Genomic DNA, 20,746 nt, shown 5'->3' on the forward strand with positions numbered 1-20,746 from the left:
TTTAAATTTTATATTTCATATTTCAATTTTATCAAACGCAACGTAGTTTATGAAAAGACAAATAGGACTCTTCCTTTTATTCTATCAACAACTCTTTTTTTTTTTTTTTGGAACAAGTTGACCATTGCTTGTTCATCAGATTTGAGTGCAAAGTGATGATGAAATAAAAAATGTGGACAAAGTGCAACTTACCCTAATTACAAGGGGTTTAGTGTAATTGACCCTTTCGATTTCCTTTAAAAAAAAAAAAAACCTTTACGATTTGTTTGCTGCTGTAATATATATATATATATATATATATAGTAGTCTTATTGTTAATTATTAGTAGTTTCAAAGTTGCAATGTAGGTATGTCAATGAATCGAATCTTATTTAGATTCAACTTAGACCTAATGTACTTAGATAGAATTTGGATTTAATTTATGAAATCCAGACCCTGTACAAGAGTTATAAATCTGGATAGGGTTTGATTTTTTATGATTTGTATCCAAATTCAAACTCATATATATAATTAAATTTTATAAAACATTCTAATAATTTACAGTCATTGGATTGATTATAGTAAGATTTTATGCTTGTTTTCTTTTTTCAAACTAGTTCTAGTTGTTATTGTAATTAGTACAAATTTTTTTCAGAAAAAAGGAGAAAAAGTAAGTGAAAAGAAATAAATTAAAGATGGGACGTAAATACAATTGAAGTTTTAAAAATAAATCGAAGCAATCGATAATAGTTATATTTTGAATACATAATATTGCATTTAACTTCTTAAATATTAATTTTATTATTTAAAAATAAAAATTGAATGATATTTATATTTTTTTGAAATCTGTATATTTCTACTTTAATGTATTTATAGAAATATAGCGGGTATCCATTGGTACCCCTGAATAGAAGGATTTGGATTTGAATATATTTTTTTAGATTCATAAGGGTTTAGATCTGAGTGTGGGTTCGATCAAATTTAATGGATTTGAATTTAGATTGAAGAATCCAACTCGGAAGCTGCCATTGACATGCCTAATGCAATGGACCGTGGGGTTGGGTGGTGCCGGTTTGAGCCCTCCCACCTACGCTATAAAAAAAAAAAAAATTGCAATGGATTATGGAGGTCACCGCAATTACGAGAAAGATAAACCTCAGGGAGGTTTGCGTTAATATAACCAGTCTTCCAGAGTTGCAAGCATCCAATGCCTGAGTGCGTGTGTCCTATATCGCCGAGAGCGTGTGCTTTAGATTATTAGACCCGCCGGTTTCCGTGGTTCTCCACCACAACAATTTAGGCGACCTCTTGATTCGTTTTCCGGTAAGGCTTATCCACCATTGTACCCGCGGCTGCGCTGCTCGCTCCAATTGCAATTATCTTCAGCACGAATCAATCGTCCTCACCAGTCACGACAAGTAAGTACAATCCAAATATTTGGAATCTATCTGGGGCCTAATTTGTAACTCTCGTATCTATCTTGAATGTAGCGTTGTTTTGCGTGCGCATTTATGTCCGAGTTTGTGTATTTGAACTTAATTGTCGTTCTTGGATTGTCTGTGTTTGTCTATACGCTTCTTTCGTTGCGAATTTTATATTATAGTGTTGGAGTAAAACTCAAAGCTTGATAGAATACAGTGTCTTTTCGTTCGCATTAATCTGATGAATTGTCATCCCGATGATGGGCAAATTGAGAACCGTCTCTCAATTCATATTATCATTATCATTTTAATAATTGGCAAAAGTATTTCTCGTTAAAAACGCCTCACGTTTAGCTGCCCTTTCTCTTCATTAACAACTGGACAAAGTAGTGAGTCCGGTTTTCCTCTTTAGTCAGGATCTAAATTAGGTAACTAATTTATGAACAATTGCAGCTTTTGTTGGTTTAGAAAGTTATGGTTTCTTCACTGCTTTGTTGCCGCCATATTGAGGGCACAACTCTGCTCCATGAATACGAAGCCTGTTTCTCTTCTAGAAAAAGAATGAAGGTAGCTTCCTCAGTCGTTCCTGATAAAGACCACCTCAGTGATGTTGAATCCTCCATGGAACTGAGCCTCGGGTAATGTCCCATTGTTGTAATTTAATGTCTACTGGCAATTTAAGATGGATTCCTGTTTTTTACTGCTTTTACCTCCGTATCATGTCACTTTGCTCATCTTCTACGGCTTTTGATTGCTCAGGTGCCTGAATGACTCCCACAATTTTGCAGCTTGCTGCGACGGCGATGAAAAAGTTGGTTCAAACTCCAGAACAGAGATAAGCTGCCAGTCAAATGGCAACAGTGGCGATGTTAACCAGTCTTTTGTTGTCAGTGGCTCTTCAAATGATAATAAAACCCATACTTTATCTTCTTTGCCTTCGTATGTGACTGGATGGATGTATGTCAATCACAATGGTCAGATGTGTGGCCCATATATTCAGGACCAATTATATGAGGGTTTGGCTACTGGTTTCTTGCCCGAGGAGCTACCGGTTTATCCTATTCTGAATGGGGCTTTGACAAACTCTGTTCCCTTGAAGTACTTCAAGCAATATCCTGACCATGTTGCTACAGGTTTTGCTTACTTGGCTGCTGCCACCTCTGGCCTTAAACAATCGAGAGATTGCCCTACAGATTCACATTGCAATACTCAGAGTAGTGGAAAGTATTGTGGTTTTGGTTCAATGAATAAGGTTTTCTCCTCTGGAGAAGCTTGCTTGCCCACAGCTCCATTTGTGCCACTGGTAGATTCTACTTGACACACACTGACTCTCTCTCTCTCTCTCTCTGATATCTATATGTTTAATTGGCACACAAACATATCTTGATCTGATGACTAACTCCATAATTTCACTTGCTTTACTGGTTTTAAAACACAGTCAGGTGAATCTTCTTGGCTTTTTGAGGACGACGAAGGGAGGAAACATGGGCCGCACACCCTTATAGAACTCTATTCCTGGTTTCATTTTGGATATCTCAACAATTCAGTTATGGTAAGCTATTTGACTTGGTAAATCTAATTTTGGACTTGCTACCATCGGATGGCTATAGGAGCTTTTCATGGAGCCCCAATTGCAATTTTTGGCAATATTCAACCTAGCGGTTCTTAGACCTTTTATTCTTAGACTCGTATAGGTATGATCTTATGCTGATGTATGGCAATGTATCTCTGCAGATCTATCACATTGAAAACAAATTTGAACCATTCACCTTGCAATCTTTGCTAAATACATGGGGAATGGCTAGGGGTGGAGCTGTCACCATGTCTAATGCTGAAAGTGAAGAGACAGACTTGTCAGTCAACTTGATATCCACAGTTTTTGATGAACTTTGTTGTCAGCTGCACTCAGGGATCATGAAAGCTGCTCGTCGATTTATGCTAGATGAGATTGTTAGTCACATAATTTCAGACTTTATGGCAACGAAGAAGGTCCATAAGCAGTCTAAGCCTGAAGCGATCCATTTGTCCATTGAAACTTCTGCTTCAGAAGGAAAGATGGTATGGTATTCTTATGCTATAGAAGAATTTATTTTTTTGTTCCTGCTTGATGAAGCTATTATTGTGTTGTTCTGCTGGCAGTATAAAGCTCTTCATGGGAGGAAGGACTATACTACTTATGGGTGTGAAGCTGAAGTATCTAGTATTATTGAGCAGCAGTGTTCTCCTAGTGCTATGATGCCTTCAATTTGCTTGAAATCTGTTGGAAATTTTGAAAACTTTTGGGTTACTTATGTGGTGGTTTGTAGAGTGTTACTTGATTCTTGCATGGAAGTCATGTGGAATGCTGTGTTCTATGATACAATAGCAGAATACTCATCTAGATGGAGAAAGAGGAAACGCTGGTATACTCCTGTCTCAGTGGAACTCAGCATTCCATCTAAGCAGTATGTTGAACCACGTGCAAAGGTTGCTGTTGAAAATGTGAGTTTGTGGAATCTTGTCTGATGTGTTGAACAGTGTGCTTCATAATGTCTGAATTTCAATTTAATGTATGCAGCGGCAAGTGGAACAAGAGTGTTCTGAATGCGAGAGTGATTTTCCCCCTGGATTTGAAATCATGGCAAACTCAGTGGATACAAATATATCTGATGACATCCTTGAGATCGTGTTAGCTGATCTGCATTTATCTGTTAAGATGTCATTGATTGAGTATATTGAAAGTCTTTTAGAGGAGCAAGTGAGGAAGGTAGTTTATTCTCCAGAAGTTGCAGAATTCACTGAGGTGATACTGAAGTTATTGCATGATTTTGGATGTTACAGAGTTAATTATGCTTTTTTTGTCCACACTTACTTCCAACAAACTCCCATTCCCCTTCCTCTAGTGCAAAAAGAAAAGGAAAAATGTTAAAACCTTCACCGGGGTTGGATTTTCCTCATTTGCATCTCTTTTTCCCGTTTCATCTGTTTAACAGAGTTTTTTGAATCATCAGGTTGCCTCAGATGCTTTTTCTGTGAATGGTTGTATGACTGGACAAGATCCGCCAAGGATGATCTCTGTTTCAAAAGCATCTCCATCTAACAATGTTCAACTGGCATCTCAATCAGAAGAGCGCTTTCATCAGAAAACCGTTAATGAGGGTCAAACTTCTATAACTAATATCTTGCCAAGTGTTTTTAACAATTTGCAAGTGCCTCTGGATGACCCATGTCATAAGGTATTGTTTGATAAGCTTCGACCCATGAAATTTGAAGGCAGTAGTAGAACCTGTATTACATCACAAGCCCGCAGAGTTAAACCCTCTAGATCAGATGAGTCTGTTCCAAGGATGACCTTAGATGCTGTCTTGACAGTGTGCCGGTTAAGGGTACACGATGTTGTGCTCAGAGAGTTGAAACTAATGTTGGTTGATGATGCTATTTTGGGAACTTCGATGACATTGACTCCTTTGAAGAAACTTTTGAGATCAGATCATTCTGAGGTACTCAATGATTAAATTTCTATGGTTGCCTAATTTCTGTTTGTCTTGTGCTTAACCTGAAAAGTTTACAGTCTCATCTACTTAATAAGCTTTGCATGATATTTTAACAACTCTTTATGGATCAAGAAAGATGTTTGGTTTCTTGTCTGACTCTTTCTATGACCTGACCTGACCCTTAACCTTTTCTAGGGTTTGGGGAGTGGGAGACTGGATGAGAACTCTTTTGATGAATTTAAAAAATATGGACATCGATCTTCTAGAGTGCTTGAGCTAAGTGGGAAGCACACGTATTACCGCAAGAAAAAGTTGGCTAGGCGAAATTCGGGATCAGTTTCACAGTCTGCTGCAACTGCAGGAAGCATTAGATTGCTGAGGCAGTCTGTTCAGAAGTCGAGGAAACATGAAATTTCTGAAGGCATACCAGAGAATGCAAGATTGGAAAATGCAGTTGTAAATGCTGAAAGATATGCAGTACAAAGTTGCAGAAATGATGTACATAATGCTGCCGATGCACTTGGAGATAGCTTCTTGTTAGACAATGTGTGTAACAAAAAGTTCGAAAAGGTGTCTCGAGAGGTTAAAGGTATTTTACACTTCCAACTTTTGTGCACTTTTCAGATGATGTGATTCTGCAAAATAACGTTTGCTAAGGAATGCAGCCAGGGAAGATCTTGCAAGCCGCAGCAGAAAGACTACCTCTTTTTCTACTCAGGACACCAAAGATCTCGAGAAAATTGCTCGTTCTAGAAGCAAAAAGTTTGCCAAACTAGATTTGCAGTCTTCTGGCTGTTTGGAGAAGATGCCTAATAGTTAGTGCCTTATTTTTATTTTGACGTCCAGTTGTGTGCTCAGATTTCTGTTCTTCTTGGAGAGATGTTACTTTAGTCACCAATGTTAATTATGTCTTGTGGTTTTCTGTTTCCAGATCCAGCGAGTAAAGTAGTGAAACTGAAAAGAAAGCAAGTGGAGGATGATATGGCACAATCACAATCTCGAAAAGTCTTGAGAGTCTCAAAGGGTGCTGGAAAGCAAGCAGCTTCTAAGCATGTTACAATAGAAAAGGTGAGGATGACCTGTAAGTCGAGGAAGGGAGCACCCTTTCCCCAATCTGAGGGATGTACTAGATGCTCAGTTAATGGCTGGGAATGGCGTAAATGGTCGCTTAATGCAAGCCCTGCTGATAGGGCGCGTGCTAGGGGGACTACACGTGTTCATGCTCAAAATATCATATCCAATGCTCCTGGTTCTCAGTCGTCGAGCATCAAGGGACTTTCTGCAAGAACAAACAGGGTTAAATTGCGTAACCTTCTTGCAGCTGCTGAGGGTGCTGATCTTTTGAAAGCGACTCAGCTGAAGGTAAATGAGGGAATTCTATCATGTGAAATTTAGTGAATATTTAGTGCTAGTAAATTGATAAAGACATTACTTCAGGCAAGGAAAAAACGTTTACGCTTTCAACGGAGCATGATACATGATTGGGGTCTTGTTGCATTGGAGCCGATTGAGGCAGAGGATTTCGTTATTGAGTATGTGGGGGAACTTATCCGACCTCGTGTAAGTGGGCATCATTTTATTTGGTTATCTGGGAGAAATTTTAATTTTACACCTTTTCACGTTGAGCTATATCATAAGCTTCAAGGATAAAAGCAGAAGTAATATTTAAATTGCAACCAAAATAAGGAATAAGAAACAAAGCAGCTTCAAATGCGATTTCTTTGCAAGTTGTGTTTGATTGTTATTATCTTTGCCTTTTGGGTTTCTTTTATTTTCAAATAAATTTGGTATCATATTGCTTTGCTATAATGATGGTTGCCCTTTTCATTTCTTTTATTTTTTGATTCATTTACTAAATTTCATTTGATTTGTTGATTTGTCAGATATCTGACATACGTGAACGGCATTATGAGAAGATGGGAATTGGGAGCAGTTATCTTTTCAGATTGGACGATGGATATGTGGTGGGTGAGACGAAATAAATTGTTCATATAGTTTCATGAAAGATAAACTTATACCAGTCAGATTGGCTGAAAACCAATAGCAGATCGATAGAATTTTGCAGAAGCAAAGATATTCATGCCCTTTTTTCTGGCTTCCTTCTACATCAGTTAGCTACTTAATTTAGCTTGATGTTGCTTTCTAGTAATTTCTCATTGCCACCAGAGAGACAGCTGCCTGAGCAATGACAGAGGGGCTGAATAAATATCAGAATCTTTTGCGCTACCCTGTTCCATGAGTTTGAGATTTTTAATTCCTGCAGCCGTCAGTTTATGTGTTCCATTTTCTCTTATTTGTTTGACTTCTATTTCCTCTTTCCGTTATGCTTCCTTAATTTGAATGTCTCTTTTCTTGTGCATTGCACAGCTATTGTGTGAACTATCTGTCTAATTTGGGAATCGGTCTTGTCTTTCCTCCCCACCCCCCCTTTTTTTTGTGGGGGAGGGGGGGGGGGTTTGGTTGGTATTTAGGTGCTAGCAAGCACCTGAAGATATTTCTCCTGGCCTTAAAAAATATGCTTGCTAAGATAGACTACCTTATGTTGTAGATCCCGAACCAATCCATGTTTTAATACCTATATTCTTATTTCAAGTATAAAGGAACTAAATCTCAATATATTGCATTTCTTTCCACTTCTTTGTTAAACATCATTTTATTTGTACATTCTCCAGGTTGATGCAACAAAGCGTGGTGGAATTGCTAGGTTTATAAACCATTCATGTGAGGTAACTAGTATGAAACCCATGGTTCTGTGCCATGACATGGTGGACTTTTGACTTGACATGATTTTGTCACTTTCAAATCATATACTGCAGCCTAATTGCTATACGAAGGTCATAAGTGTGGAAGGTCAGAAAAAGATTTTCATATATGCCAAGCGTCATATTGCAGCTGGTGAAGAAATTACTTATAACTATAAGTTCCCTTTGGAGGAGAAAAAGATTCCCTGCAATTGTGGTTCAAGGAGGTAATTGCCGATTTCAATTCTTGGTTCCATAGTGTTGCTATGATGTGGTACGAGTGCCATACCATTTACTGGTCATGTGGAACTCCAGAGTTTGGTTGATGAATGGATTAGATTATCATTTTTAGATCAGTCTGTATATGGATTACTGATAAGCCTTAAGCATCCATTATATGGTCAGGCATTCTGGAAATTTCTGCATGCTCATATATGATACTGCCAAATTAGTAAGTACTTAGACATTCAAAATTGTGCATTATGATAACTCAAATGATTAATTATGTCATTCTAGCATGTCTAGTTTATGTTTCATTTCTTGAGGTTGTATGGCATCGTGGTTTGTGGTCGGTGTTTCAACTGGTAATCAGCTTTACTTTTTAGTTTTAAGCTTTATAGAATGTTCTCATGTATTTAAATATTATGATACTTAAATTTGTTTATCAGAGACAATGACATGCCAACATGGTTGAAACTATCATGTTTGGCCTGTGAATGCAAGAAAAATGTAATCACTCTAGATGATATTAATACTAGTAAAATTGTCATGTGATCTATCTGTTACTTTTTAATTTCCAACAAACTGTTGAATTTCATAAAACACATTACCTTGACTTTCAAGAAACTTGCATGGATCTTCAGGTGTCGTGGCTCGCTGAATTGAGAGGCTTGAGGAGTTTAAGCTGGTTTGTTCATATATTAATCTTGCAATGAGTGTCTTAAAAGCAGCAACTATATCCTCCTTATTAATCTTTTGCTATTCTTTTTTCAGGCGATTCCTTGCATGTTAAAGCTGACGAGTCCCCAGAGGATTGGAACTGCTGCCTTTTTTTTTTTTTTTTTTTTGGTGGGGTGTAGGTATGGGGCATGTTTCCTTCGCATTTCATCTTTTTGGGTTTTTCTTGTTTCATCCATCTACTCTCAGTTCTTATAAATTACAGCCGCTGCCAAATTGCTTTAACCATAGTTTTTAAACGCAAGCTGATTAAAAGGGCACAATGGAGATCATACCCAAAGGGCTGATTGATAATTCTGCATCGATGTGTTAAATTAATTCGGGAATTGTTTAAGCTCAATGTTTCAGCCTTCAAGTGATGTCAATTCATTGTTTCTGCAAAACTTCAGTATTGTCACTCTGCTCCTCTTGAAGCTTTTACGTTTCAGATAACATTTTTTTCCTAATTTTATTTGGCCTTTACATGCGTTGGGGGATCGGGGGGAGAAGTGGATGAAAATGAGTAGTTGAGCGTCTCCATCTGTGTATTTGTCAAAATTACAAGAGACCACACACTATGGTTCCTGGTCATTAGTAAGCTGTTACCACCAGGTGCTTCCTTTATCATGGATATCTGAATGTGTTGGACGTCTCTCTCTCTCCCTCTCTCTCTCAACTCTTCCTGTGGGTTTCGGACCCATTGCATGTGTGTTCTCAAAATTTCTGCAAATTAATGTCAAAATCGTGAATGTAAAAAGTTTAACTGAGAGACATAATAGTGGTTCATCAAAACTATAAAGCTAGCGGACCATTACTTAATAGTATTTCTCTTGAGATGGAGTTTTAATGTCTGAATATTCTAAGAGGGATTGCTTGTTAGTTAACAATAAGCAATTAGGATTCCCCTTTCAAATTGTCCATAATATAAGTGATTCATCATGCTTCTGCGAGTGTCTCTGAAGAAGCGAAAAGTATCTCTATATATGTTGCTAGACTGCTCAAAAAGCCTAGATATGATAGTGAAGTTATGTGACCTGCATGGCTTATAGCTATTGACGCCTTAAATGTGGTTTCAGGTTATCCCATTCACATTCTTCTTGTAAACGAGGTAGGTGCTGGCGACCAGTTTTGGACTTTTGCTACCTTATCCGATGTTGATGATTACTGACTCGTGTGCATATCCTTGTAGATATCTCTGAGTTGCAGATGAGTTTCTCCTCTTAAGAACTGAAAATTGGTGTTTTCTGTCTTTTGCATTTGGGCATTTTTGGGCTTTAATGTGTATAAAATTGCCCCATACCGTCATTGTTTTCGAAATGGTATATAAATTAGTTACCTGATACCGTACAGAATTATCATGGTTTACATTTGTAGTGAATATAAGAGATTTCTTAGTCTTCATGGGCATCATAGTTTGTCATCAATACCATGAGAGTTAAAGGGTATATATGTAAAAACATATGGCTAATTCTCCTTGATTATCAATAATACATTTCAGAGGCCAGCAAGCGGCCTGCTCAATTTTTTCAATCAAGTGTTATAATGCATTGTTCTCCCCTTCCGGGAGTGAATTAATGCTACTTGACTGCACCCGCAGCTTATTACATTTGGGCTGAAGCCAGTTTACTATTGATTCCACAAATTTTATTTTTGGGTGATTAAACTTTTCTTTTGTTAGACAGTATTGAAACAAGAAATTACAGTCATATTTTCTATCTAAAAAAGCTAAACTGTGGATTACAGAGTATCAAATCGCACCTCATTGCTCCTTGAGAAGCCATGGACTTGGATTTGAGAATGCTGTTGATTTTTGAGTTGGACTAATATTACTAGATGTTTGTCTCGAGTGAATGTAGTATGAGTGAATATAACAACTCCCCTTTTGAATTTCTCATTGCGGCTCTGGTGTTGTTACATGGCTGCAAATATAGGCTTCTGAAACATCAATGAGGAGGGATGCATGGATGCCATGTCCTGCCTGAGTGTAACACAAAATAATTATTATTTTGGTTCAATTTTGTTAACAAAAAATCTTCTCAAATGCTGATAAACCCTTTTCTCCTTTTGGTTATATTTTAAAGTTTTATCAAGTGGACAACAGATCTCAGCATTTTACATACCAATTTTTGTGTTAGAGGAGGTCATACAAATCCCAATTATTAGTTATTTTCACTTTTTATGGCGCAGGAACAATCCAGTAATGTATATATCTATTCAAATTGCAAAGTCGAAGATTATCAAGGCCCTTTGGTATGTGCTTCTATCTCTTTCTATAAGTGATCATACACCCCCGAATTCTCATCTTCTCATTTGCCCAACTCATGACTACGTTAAGAATTACGTTAAACACCAATCCTCGCAGCTCAGTGTGTTCGTTTCTTCCAAAGTTCTAACAAGGAATCAGCATTTATCTGACGTTAAATTTTTTTTTTTTCCCCCTTATGGTTCCTGTTGGGTCCACAATAGAGTGCATTTCAGCTTCGGTGACGGGTGCTGTGTGTTGGGAGTGTAGAATGTTTTAGCGCAAACATTAACGTAGTATTGTTTTGACTTGCGTGTGGTGGAGGGTGTTTTGAGTGAAGCGTCTGTCTAGATGTTGGATGGAAGGGAGAATTGTCCATTTCACTCGTACCAAAATGAATTGACGAGGCATCAAGATTTGAGGGAGGATACAATAACTATTTTCCTCTTTGATGAAGAGCAAGGAGAGAATCTGTCATACAATTGCAACTGCAATCATATAGCATATAAAATAGACAGACACCATACATTTTGGAGGTAATGAAGAGAGTTGGCTGATTGATTGCTGAAACAATTAATTTAGTTGTAAACCATGCCACTGACATTCTTTGCCGACTTAAGCTAAAATGGAGGAGTACGAGTAGAAGGATTTGCGTTTGCCGACCTTAGCTCAAATGGAAGAGTAGAAGGATTTGGCAAAACCAGAGACGAACAAGTCCTGCAGTTGCAAAATCCTTTGGTTGTCGGTTCGAGTCCGGCAGGTCGGTTGTTATAGGCCTTATTTTTAACTATCTTCCCTTGTAAACTACATTTCCCACACTTTAGGGAGAGCTCGAAGAACTAAGATTGTGGCTTGTCATATACACAGGTTTCGTGGGAACAAGCTCCATTAAGGTCCAAATTTTGTTACAAGTTTACAGACACAAACCGTTTCGGGGCGTCATTGGCCCATAGGAGTAGGTTTTACTAGTGCAAATAAATGGTTATTACATAGGCGTCTCTAGCAACTGGCTTTTTGTTTCAATCTATTATTTTTGTTTTCATATATGCTGTGCTGATGTTTTGTGTATTCTATTGGTAATTATTAGTTGAATAATTATGTGAAGGAGTTGATCTGACCATAACTCATATAACTCTTATAACAATGAATCACCGATCTTTTTCGAAGCCAATCAAGACATATTCTAGCTTACCTCCTCTTTGATTCACTTTACTTTCCTAACCACTACGTCCCTCTTTGGTAGTCTTCATCAGTGAGTTGTTGGGTTGCCAGTTAGATTTACTACAAAGATTAAATCTCCATTCCACACCGTTGTGTGCCAACAAAGATATAACTTCTCCATTCGTTCTCAACCGGGAGACGACCACTAATAACTCACATGACAATTACCATTACCCTTATAACCATATATCAGCATTTGGAGCACAAGAGCACAAGTTGGACAAAATCACCAGTGGAAGAACAAGAGGTCCAATTTGCAGGGAGCTGCAGCGCATCTTCAAATACTTTACTAATGATGGGTGATGACCACGGGAACACAGCATTCTGGCAAAGAAGGCATCTTGACACAGATGGTGATGGTACGATGGGAGTGGATGACTTCAAGGAGCCCATGCCTGCCAAAGTCAGAAAAATAGAAAGATAGCACTGCTTGTGGGAGGGGCAGAAGAGATATGAGCCAGCGGAGGCCATTGGGATGTGTACAACAAGGAAAACACTGGCCACATCACCCCAAGAGTTTGGACATTTTTTTCTTTAGCTTTGCCGAGTTCAAGAGAATGATGACAGCGATCTGCGTTCCTAATAGAGTACAACAATAGTAACAATGCTGTGCTGCTCTCTCCTCATCCAACACCTACCTGCACCTCCTACTCTGCGCACAACAAGGGCTAATATTTCTACTACATGAACCCAAAAAAAAAAAAAAAAAAAACACACACACACACACACACACTTCCCCCATTTTGTTCTTGCTATAACGTTATCGTACATCACATGCTGTGGCTATTTTAGGTATCTGAACATGCTTTCATGCAGATAAACCGCCACCCTGTCTGCATATAAGCTAATCTTTGGATCCCTAGTTCCCACAAAGATGCTGTCATATATCAAACAGAATTTGCCCAAAATGCTTGTCATTCCCATTGCATGAGTGCAGACAAATAATATCTCAAGCTTCATTTGCATTTATAACAGCAGCTTAAAGGCCATTGAGGGTAACCACAATTTGACGAGCAGTACCAAAGTCACGGTGCTCACACAGCCATATTCCCTGTATCACCAAAAAGGGAACTGTTTAAGAAACCAACCTTTCAATAATTGATGCATTGGAACAAATTCCATTAGCTTCCAAGGGTCAATATTTTATCTTTTAATCACTGGAAGCAAATATACAAAATTGAAATCCAAATTAACAAAAGTAATCATGTCTTAGAAACTTCATTACATAGTACCGAAAGATTAACAAGGGACATCCCAAGAGCTGTTTATTACTACTAAAACTAACTATACTCATTCTAGTTCTTCACAACATCAGACATTCCCACTATAAATTGCTTGTTCCATTGACCGTATATTACCTAATATTGCAGTCTTTATAATTAAAGAAACTCACCAGACTCCTAGTCGAAGTATCGTCTCAGAATATAAATAAAATATGCCTCCGCAGTCCGCACTATGAATATATAGCATCGGAACAATGATTAATCAATCATCATAGCCATGGCATAAGTGGACGATGGATCTTTGAATTGAAGTTCAACCATCTGTAGTTCATTACTCTACAATTCTTGATATTGTTTTGCATATATCAATTTGAATCAGAACGTCTAACATGCACCTTCACTTACTGTATTTAGTTGTTAAATCTCAGAAACCTAATCCTATATTCTTCCACCAATCAATTCAGAACCAACACACCAGATTATCCGATATAGTTCGCTGCAATTTGTGCAACTATTAAATGAATTGATATAGGGTCCTATTGGATGGTGTGTGTTTTTGGGTGTTTGTCTAGAAATTTACTCTAGATTATTTTAGTTGTTTTAGGCGTGTTTGTCCAAAACACCCCCTTCCCCCTCCACCCTCCTACCCTGACCACCTGCCACCCACCCCTAATCACCGCCCCCTCCCTCCTCATTTCCCCCACTACCCACCACCTGCCACCTCTCCTCTCCACAGTATGTACTCAAGGGAAGGCATGCATGTGAGAAGGAAGTTTAAGCTGCTCCAAATGGCTACACTTTAAGTAGGCATAGAATTCTTTCCTTATTGGAACCCAACAAGCCATGCAGATGACAAAGTTTGAATCTCCTTCCTTCTGCTGAGAAAATGATGAAGCCCCTCTTTCATTTGGGCTTTAGATTGGTTAACTAAACGATGAAGTAAACATGTTTGGATTAAACAAACTGGATATATCCATATGAAACATGAATGCCACAAATGAATTCTAACTTTGGTTTGGTAAACCAAAGCCAAAGCCAATAATACACAGACTATTTGAGCAATGTACAGTATAAGGTTGACAAGAAGGGTATGTTGGAAGCATGAAATTGGTCAACATGTACTTGGGGTAAAAAGGGGAAATTTTTATGAAACAGCAAGAAGAGAATGCAGTACCTGCCAAGTTCCCATGTTAAGCTTTCCATTGGTAATTGGTATCCTACACGACCCAAACACACTGTCAATGGCTTTTTCAACAATAATAAAACATAACAACATTCCAACAAAAGATAACGAACTAGATTTACGTCAGGGTGCAGCCAAACATTGATGACTTGATGTGAGCGGGCATGTCATCTGGACCTGCAGAATAATACAATTCTTGATCATCATTTTGAGATTTGTAAACAATTAACTCAAAAATATTTTGACAAATAGGATTTTACAACTTCATGCCACTTAGCCACCATTCTGGCTGCAATGTGATATTTCACAATTGGCATTTGAAATTTTCCATTCCAGGAACGAAGTATTCATACTTTAAACATGAATATAATTATGCAAAATGGTGTCTCAGTGTCTGCAATTTGCAAGAGATATACTGCTTGATCGACTGAAATTTCTTCAACCATGCATAGTAAAAAGTTAAAGAAGGTTTGGTGTCATGAGCACAAGAAATACAGCCAAATGATGGGACAACATAATATGCACTTGTCAAAAGAAGCAAGCAAAAGGAGATGCAAACAAGACCTCAAAGATAACAACATATGTGGCATATCTTGATTTAGTTATCATCTCCAGATATTGCAATAGTTGCCAATTTCTTTGGATATCTGATACTTAAACTACAAGATATGCCAATCCCTTCTGACAGTTCAAATTGCATTATACAGCAAGCTAAATAAAGACATGAGAACAAGAACTCGAAATTAGCAAGATAATTGGCGAATCATAATTTGTTCTCTCGAAACTTTGCAATCCAACACTTAATATAAAACTTCAGCACAGAGAAAGAAACCAAAACTTCCCTAACAAACCCCTACCACCCTGCCACTTCAAGTTTAGAACCTTGGACCACATGCATCATGCTGCAAAAGTTCAATTTAACCTCTTTCTTCATCATATACTGTAGAATAACTTACCTCCTCCACTTCAGGAAGAGGATGATGATGCTAGTTATAAAAGATATATCCAGGCGCGTAAACAAATTTAAAAAAAGGATTGGGTTAGGGCAGAATAAACTTTCATTAAAACTCTTCCTTGATAAAAAGTTCCTCTAACAAATGCAGAAATTGAACATACTAGCAGACACATAAATGAAATATTAATTTCATGAAAAAAATAATTCCAAATAAAAAAAAGCTTTCCAGGCAAATGGAACAATCTGCAAAGCAGAGAATCTTGCTCTCAGGAAAATAGGCCATAGACTAACCTTCCAATGTATGCTTCCATGGAGCTGAATTTCCCTGGAATCAAGTTTCAAATATAAATAACACAGGAAACAGACAATATACACTATTGCATCTAAATATTCAACTAACAAGCTTACCTCAGGAACTACCCTGTTCAGAAATGCCTCAGTATCATCTCGAACATCAGAGTCATAGTTCTCATTAATGGTCAATGAAGCACTGGTATGCTGCACTGATGCATCAAGGAAAAAGGAAAATAAATGCTCCACAATATGAGCTACGGGTTCGTCACACTTACACCAATTAAGATCTGGTTAACTTACCACTATGGCCCTAGAGTTTGAGAAATTATGAACCCCTTTTGACTGAATAGTCAACTAACAAAAAAACCCCTCACTGTCAAATCCCATTACACCAAAAAGACTACATTTTAAGTGCCTATGACATTTTCTGTTGCCAAAGTAATCTTTTAACAATGCTTAGTCATCAAGTTAGGGAAGTGTATTAATAAGAATAGGAATGCTTCTAACAAAACAAAAACAAATTTTATCTAGCATACTTTACTTCTAAGAAAACAGTTCCATTGAATAACCCACTTAAACAAATTGATAAAGCAAATACTTCTAAGAAAACAAATTCCATCAAGAATACAAATATTTCTAAGAGTACAAACCAGGATGTAACGCAATCTTATAGCAATCCCATATTTAGCTTTTTTATTTTTCATGAACAATTAGCAACATATTACTAGATAACACCTACTTGAACACTTAAAACCTCAATGATATTAGTCTACATAGTTAAAAACCTGATAGATGCATAAAATCCAAGACTGACACAGGGAAACATGCATCGCCAGAATGACATCTTTCTGACAATGCATCAAGAAAACAGTATTGGTTCCTAATATTGCATAACCTTTTATATTTTACTAATTGATTAATCCCTTTTTCTTAGAAAACAAAAATAAAATATCTACAGGAAAAAAGTGGGTAACTAATAAAATTGTAATAAATTGCTTTGATATTAAAAAAAATTTCAGCTACAAATTTAGAATAAAATAAACTATTAAACGTTCTTTGTTTGCTCGGAAGAAAATAAAAGCAATAGTTTGCAGGATTTCAGGGTAACACTAGTAATCAATGGTCAATTAGTATAAAAAAAACGATGAGATAATCTACAACAGTCTTTCTTTTCTAAATATGTAATTATCAAAACCTAATGAATCTTAATAGGGGATGCAATTTTTTAAATTAAATGCCTATTGTAATTTTCTGCTTTTTTTTTAAGACAGATTCATCATGATTGCTAAGTACTATCCAAAAGATTTAAAAATATATGGAGTACTTCCAGAGTTCCAAAAGTTGATTACACTATCAGGTATTATTAGACAAAATAAATGTGCTAGACTTTCTATGCATCAGTAAAAATCAACTTTAGAGAGAGAAAGAGAGGGAGTCTGTGTGGTGATAATGATAAAATTAAGTTCTAAAGATACCAACATAAGCAATCACTCTAAGAAAATGGCTACACCAAGAAATGCATCTACCATAATACAATAAGATTTTACAAAGGGTTCTGATGAAAAATATATGAATCTAGATTGCCAAATGAATATGGACACTAACCATATAATTGTTAAAGATGCATTTAAAATAGAAATAAGTAAACCAAAATAGTTAAAGGATTTCAAGATTAAACCACTTTTAGTATGACAATCTAGAGGTATTAAGCTGAAAAGACACCATAACCCTACCCACTATTCTGATATTAAAATCAGAAGTACAGAAATCTAGTCGATAAAGTTTAGATTGCCCTCATTGTCTTATACCTTTCTTTTGAGTTATCTTTTATACATACATACTAGTCTGAGGAATTAAAATATTTATCTTATTACATTAACTTGCTCATCCTCTCCCTCCTCCACCTCCTAATAATCCAACAATTTAAAAAAAAAAAAAAAAAGAATCCAGGACAAAAACATAGAACACGCACAGGCCAATCAACAAATTATAAATACTAATGCACTCATTTGCTGGACATTTGCAGACTTGAAGAATCAAAAGGGTGCACACAAAAAGACATCCCCATATAAAGAATAGAAATGCAACTTATAGAAACTATGAAACAGTCAACACCAAAAGCAACCTGTCCCCAACATTGTACAGACCAGCAGACCTGGTTGTACTATCGGAAGAAAATATGATGGTTTCAGAGGTAAAGGGAATGTAGAGGTGTGGAGGTGGCTGCCATAGCAACAAAGGAGATGGATATGCTTGAAGAGAAGAATTAGCGGCAACAAGAGGGCCAGGGGTGGGCAATGCATCTGGCAGTGGCTTGGAAAGGAGGGGTGGAGAGTAGCACTGTAGCCTAAAGAAAAGAGACAAGAGCAAGAAGGGGTGGTTCAATTGAGGGAAGAAGAGGCAGGGGCTACTAGGGGATGAAGGGCAGGTGCATAAAAAAGAGGAAAGGAAGATAGGCACAAGGGAACATGCTGAAGAAAAGGAAGGGAAATATGTATAAGGGACACCTAGTTGGTGAAGGGGAAGGAGCGTGGAGAAATACAAAGCAGCGAAGAGGGGTGGCCAGCGGAAGAAGCAGAGGAAAGAAGAGGGGGGGGGTTCCTAGAGAAGGATTGGTCTGTCAAATACTTACAGAAAAGATGTGCAAGACCACATTTAAAGCCTGACAAGTCTTGCCCAATTTCCTTCAAAATCTGAGACATGGAAAAGGTCACTAATCACTACCACCTTCACATGAATGAAAGTAAAGCACCAAAATAAACAGATGTGCACATGTAGTTATTCCAGGTAATTTTCTCAATATATGAACAAAACATCCCTCACATTTACCCGTTCGACTTTTTCGTCCCTCACATTTAAAATGATGCATTTAAGTCTCCCGCAAATATGAAGCACACCAATTGAGCTAGCTGTCAGGATCGATCAGAAGAAGTTTTAGGATCAGGTAAATGTCGGGTCATTGGATATGTAGTGGGTGGGTCAAAATCCCTGATTTTACCTTTTCTACGCCACTAAAATTCATAACGCGCAAGTCCTGTGACAGTTTTAAGCTAAGGTTACGGGAACTAGAGTTAGGATCAAGTTGGTATCTTTCACTTTTGCGAGGAATGCAAATGCATCATTTTAAATGTGAGGAACAAAAAAAAAAGTTAAATTGCAAAACACGAGGGACGTTTTGATTTAAGTACCAACACTCACAGGTTGTGTTAACTAATAGTAGTACTGCAAAAAACTATTTAAGCACTAATTACTAGCATAAAATATCAAAGAACATTTATACAGATTGATGACTGAAAATTACTACTGACAAACAATACCTACAAATGGTACAATGGGAACGTCATACGGCCACACTTGATTTGTACTGGAAAAGAAAATCCTGGGGCGTGAGGGTGGGTTTTAACGGTAAGCGGCAAACACCAAAGATCAACGGGGAACATGTTTACCTTCCAGAAGGCCAGAAAAGTTAAGTGGGATTTTAAAAGAATTACCTTTGCAGAAAAGTGGTAAAGCTGCAAAAGCTCAAAGGTGGGATGAAAGCTTTAAAACTGTAGCAAGTAAGAGGCGTATGCTATATTGATGTGGGAAGACAAAACACAAAAGAATTTGTAGTGGCGATGCACAGAACAAAATGTTTGTGCAATCCCGCCGGGGGTATAATAGGTGGCGTTACCTTGGAGGTGATAAGATGACAGCCTCGCATCTGTGGAGGGATGGTAATAGTCTTCTGAGCCCACTTGGGTGAGGTAGCAGTAGCAGCCGCGGCGGCACCACCCCCGGAGGAAGCCATGATCGGGAATGAGCGGTGACGGTGGATTGTCCTCCTCTTGGGAATCTGAGTTGCGGTGCGGAGGGACTTTAATCTGATGATGGGTCCCGGTCCCGGTCCCAGGCACAACTGGTTGGCGGCGAAGGTTGTTGTTAATGGGCGACTGGTATCAGAGGAGACGGAGCACACCAAAAATGAAGAGGCCAACGATGAGAGGTTCATCTCAGGGGAAGATTGAATACCTATTTATATTTATTAGCTTAAAATTTTTAAATTTATCCTCTTCGTCCTCCCTTCTTCAACAAATCAACCAATTCTCCAATTACTTTGCTTACTAGTCAGTGCTGCTCCATTGCTATTAGTAGTGTTTCTGCAGACTACAGACTCGTGTAAATCTCATCTACTCCGGGCCGGCCACTATCTTCCTGCTCTTTACTTGGGTTGGGTTTGCCCATACCACACCCAACAAATTCTAGTATCTAGACTCGAGAGATTCCGGACTCCCCCCCCCCCTTCTAAGCCCCAAACTGAGCGATGCTAAGCATCAGCCCACTCGCTTATGGCTTTTTTCATTTCTTTTTAATGTTCAGTGGTTTGATCACAACTTATAATCATATCATTGCTAACTACAAAATTGTAGTAATGCTACTATAGTAGGAGAAAAGGATGAGTGAGAAATTGCAAATCTTACAATAGAAATATAAACTAGAAGTAACCGGACTATGCAAGCATAGTCTAGGCCCATCTATAAAATTATGGTTAAAATTCATTACACTATAGTTTGCTTTCAAATAAAAAGAAATTATAATTGTCAAAAAATGAGTCTAAAAAAGTTTATATATAGTGGAATGTTTCAAAAGTTTGCTCTAACTTGCTTATTGTGATGCAATGGAGACATATACTATATTGTATGGACAAACAACAACAAAGAATTCAAAAACCAAACACATGAGAAATGTAAAACCAGTTCAATATTAACATAAATGATATGTACTTCATAAAACTCAAGTATCATGCCATTATAATTACAAATGCATAAAATTTCACCATTATTTCTTTTTCAAACAAGATATCACCATCATGTAAAAATTTCTATCCTACAAATTCACAATAAAACTTGCAAGAAAGTTGAATGAAAGGCTTTTCAATGCATAAAAAGGGTACAAAAATTCAATACCAAAGAACTAGTAAAGGAAGTGCAAGATTCAATTATGCATTAAAAAGGAACTAAAACATTAGAATTGCAAAAAATAAATTTTGCATTTAGACTTAAGACAAACCGCACAAAAGGAAAATCGATTTGCAGAAT

The 20,746-nt window shown here is 37.4% G+C and overlaps 2 protein-coding genes across 6 annotated transcripts; one reads left to right on the forward strand and one right to left on the reverse strand.

Moving 5' to 3' along the window:
• Nucleotides 1–837: 837 nt before the first annotated feature.
• On the forward strand, nt 838–9,957 carry LOC140015305 (histone-lysine N-methyltransferase ATXR7-like). 3 transcript variants are annotated; one of them, XR_011821912.1, is made up of 19 exons: nt 838–1,397; nt 1,854–2,038; nt 2,160–2,703; nt 2,839–2,952; nt 3,135–3,458; nt 3,540–3,881; nt 3,958–4,182; nt 4,391–4,879; nt 5,069–5,462; nt 5,539–5,688; nt 5,805–6,235; nt 6,311–6,433; nt 6,757–6,837; nt 7,546–7,599; nt 7,690–7,841; nt 8,478–8,521; nt 8,608–8,693; nt 9,627–9,658; nt 9,740–9,957. XR_011821912.1 is itself a non-coding variant. In XM_072067414.1 (17 exons), exons 2-16 carry the CDS (start codon nt 1,875–1,877, stop codon nt 8,497–8,499), a joined length of 3,609 nt encoding a protein of 1,202 aa, XP_071923515.1. In that variant the 5' UTR covers nt 838–1,397; nt 1,854–1,874; the 3' UTR covers nt 8,500–8,521; nt 8,608–9,957. The 3 variants fall into 3 exon arrangements, 1 of the variants encoding a protein (XP_071923515.1); XR_011821911.1 differs by having other exon boundaries at nt 9,627–9,957; XM_072067414.1 differs by having other exon boundaries at nt 8,608–9,957.
• Nucleotides 9,958–12,518: 2,561 nt separating this feature from the next.
• LOC113712290 (uncharacterized) lies at nt 12,519–19,894 on the reverse strand. Of its 3 annotated transcripts, none has more exons than XM_072067415.1 (7): nt 19,342–19,894; nt 18,301–18,361; nt 15,783–15,877; nt 15,666–15,699; nt 14,533–14,596; nt 14,411–14,453; nt 12,519–13,064 (listed from the first exon to the last, which is right to left on the reverse strand). In XM_072067415.1, exons 1-5 carry the CDS (start codon nt 19,657–19,659, stop codon nt 14,538–14,540), a joined length of 567 nt encoding a protein of 188 aa, XP_071923516.1. In that variant the 5' UTR covers nt 19,660–19,894; the 3' UTR covers nt 12,519–13,064; nt 14,411–14,453; nt 14,533–14,537. The 3 variants fall into 3 exon arrangements, with proteins under 3 accessions (XP_071923516.1, XP_027091444.2, XP_027091443.2); XM_027235643.2 differs by having other exon boundaries at nt 14,542–14,596; nt 19,342–19,864; XM_027235642.2 differs by lacking the exon at nt 18,301–18,361 and having other exon boundaries at nt 14,542–14,596; nt 15,783–15,872; nt 19,342–19,874.
• Nucleotides 19,895–20,746: the final 852 nt, after the last annotated feature.

The sequence above is a fragment of the Coffea arabica genome, chromosome 10e (genome assembly GCF_036785885.1).
Source record: "Coffea arabica cultivar ET-39 chromosome 10e, Coffea Arabica ET-39 HiFi, whole genome shotgun sequence".
Taxonomy (NCBI): domain Eukaryota; kingdom Viridiplantae; phylum Streptophyta; class Magnoliopsida; order Gentianales; family Rubiaceae; genus Coffea; species Coffea arabica.